Source organism: Entamoeba dispar, genomic scaffold (genome assembly GCF_000209125.1).
Source record: "Entamoeba dispar SAW760 scf_1105229461047 genomic scaffold, whole genome shotgun sequence".
NCBI classification, from domain to species: Eukaryota; Evosea; order Mastigamoebida; family Endamoebidae; genus Entamoeba; species Entamoeba dispar.
Window position 1 is genome coordinate 1 of NW_001854497.1, and position 1,333 is coordinate 1,333.

The 1,333-nt window shown below is 25.3% G+C and overlaps 1 protein-coding gene across 1 annotated transcript, besides 4 other annotated features; it reads right to left on the minus strand.

Moving 5' to 3' along the window:
• Positions 1 to 18: 18 nt before the first annotated feature.
• Positions 19 to 432, minus strand: EDI_102530 (uncharacterized protein; the record flags this gene model as incomplete). The annotated part of the gene is made up of 1 exon (XM_001738015.1): positions 19 to 432. A coding segment is annotated over one exon (414 nt), but the record flags the coding sequence as incomplete, so codon positions are not given.
• Positions 297 to 318: a microsatellite.
• Positions 433 to 504: 72 nt separating the features above from the next.
• Positions 505 to 677: a microsatellite.
• Positions 615 to 767: a microsatellite.
• A 17-nt stretch (positions 768 to 784) lies between these two features.
• Positions 785 to 829: a microsatellite.
• Positions 830 to 1,333: the final 504 nt, after the last annotated feature.

The window sequence follows — 1,333 nt, forward strand, 5'->3', positions numbered from 1 at the left end:
AGAAAGTGGTATAAGACTCTAATAGAAACATACTAGATGATACAAAAATATAGAATATAGACAAGTATAAATATATAGAGAATAAAGATAAAGAGTAAGTGTGGTAGGATATGAACATAATAACATATCTAGTATAAGTAGTATACATAAAATAGATAAGTAGAGGAAAAGTATAAAGGATATAGTTATAGTAGTTATAGAATAAAACATATAGAAAAGATATAAAGTATAAAGTATAAGGTATAAGATATAAGATATAAGGTATAAAGTATAAGGTATAAAGTATAAGTTATAAGAGTATAGTATAGTATAGTATAGGTGGAAGTATAGTAGGAATATACTATTAAAAGATGCAAGAGGTGGGGTTTGAACCCACGCCTCCGAAGAGATCCGTACCTGAAACGGACGCCTTGGACCACTCGGCCACTCTTGCTATTACCTTGAAGGAAATAGAAAGTAGAAAAACAAGAATAGTAATAAACATGATAGAATAGTAATAAACATGATAGAATAGTAAGGTGAATAGTCATATAGAATAATAAATAGATAGAATAGGAAGTAGTTTTGTCATATAGAATAATAAATAGATAGAATAGTAAGGTGAATAGTCATATAGAATAAACATATAAAAAGAATAAAAATAAATAATATATGATAGAAATGGGTAGATATATAGAATAGGAAGTATAAAAATTAGAAGGATGTATAAGTATATAATATATAATATAGAATAGTCATAAAAATAGACTAAGTGTAAGAATAAAAATTATAGATATAGAGATTGATATAAATATAAATATAAATATAAATATATATATATATATATATAACACATAAAATTTAAGATATAAATATATGATAGTGTAAGATAATGATATAAAAGTACGACAATGGCAGGATTTGAACCTACGCCTCCCTAGGAGAAGTGATTTCGAGTCACACGCCTTAGACCACTCGGCCACATTGTCATTAACCTTTAAATATAGAAAGGAAAGTGGTATAAAAGTCTAATAGATTATAGAAAGTGGTATAAAAATCTAATAGATTATAGAAAGTAGTATATAAGTCTAATAGATTATAGAAAGTAGTATAAGAAAGTAAGAAAATATAGGAAGGTAGTATAAGACTCTAATAGAATATAGAAAGTGGTATAAGACTCTAATAGAAACATACTAGATGATACAAAAATATAGAATATAGACAAGTATAAATATATAGAGAATAAAGATAAAGAGTAAGTGTGGTAGGATATGAACATAATAACATATCTAGTATAAGTAGTATACATAAAATAGATAAGTAGAGGAAAAGTATAAAGGATATAGTTATAGTA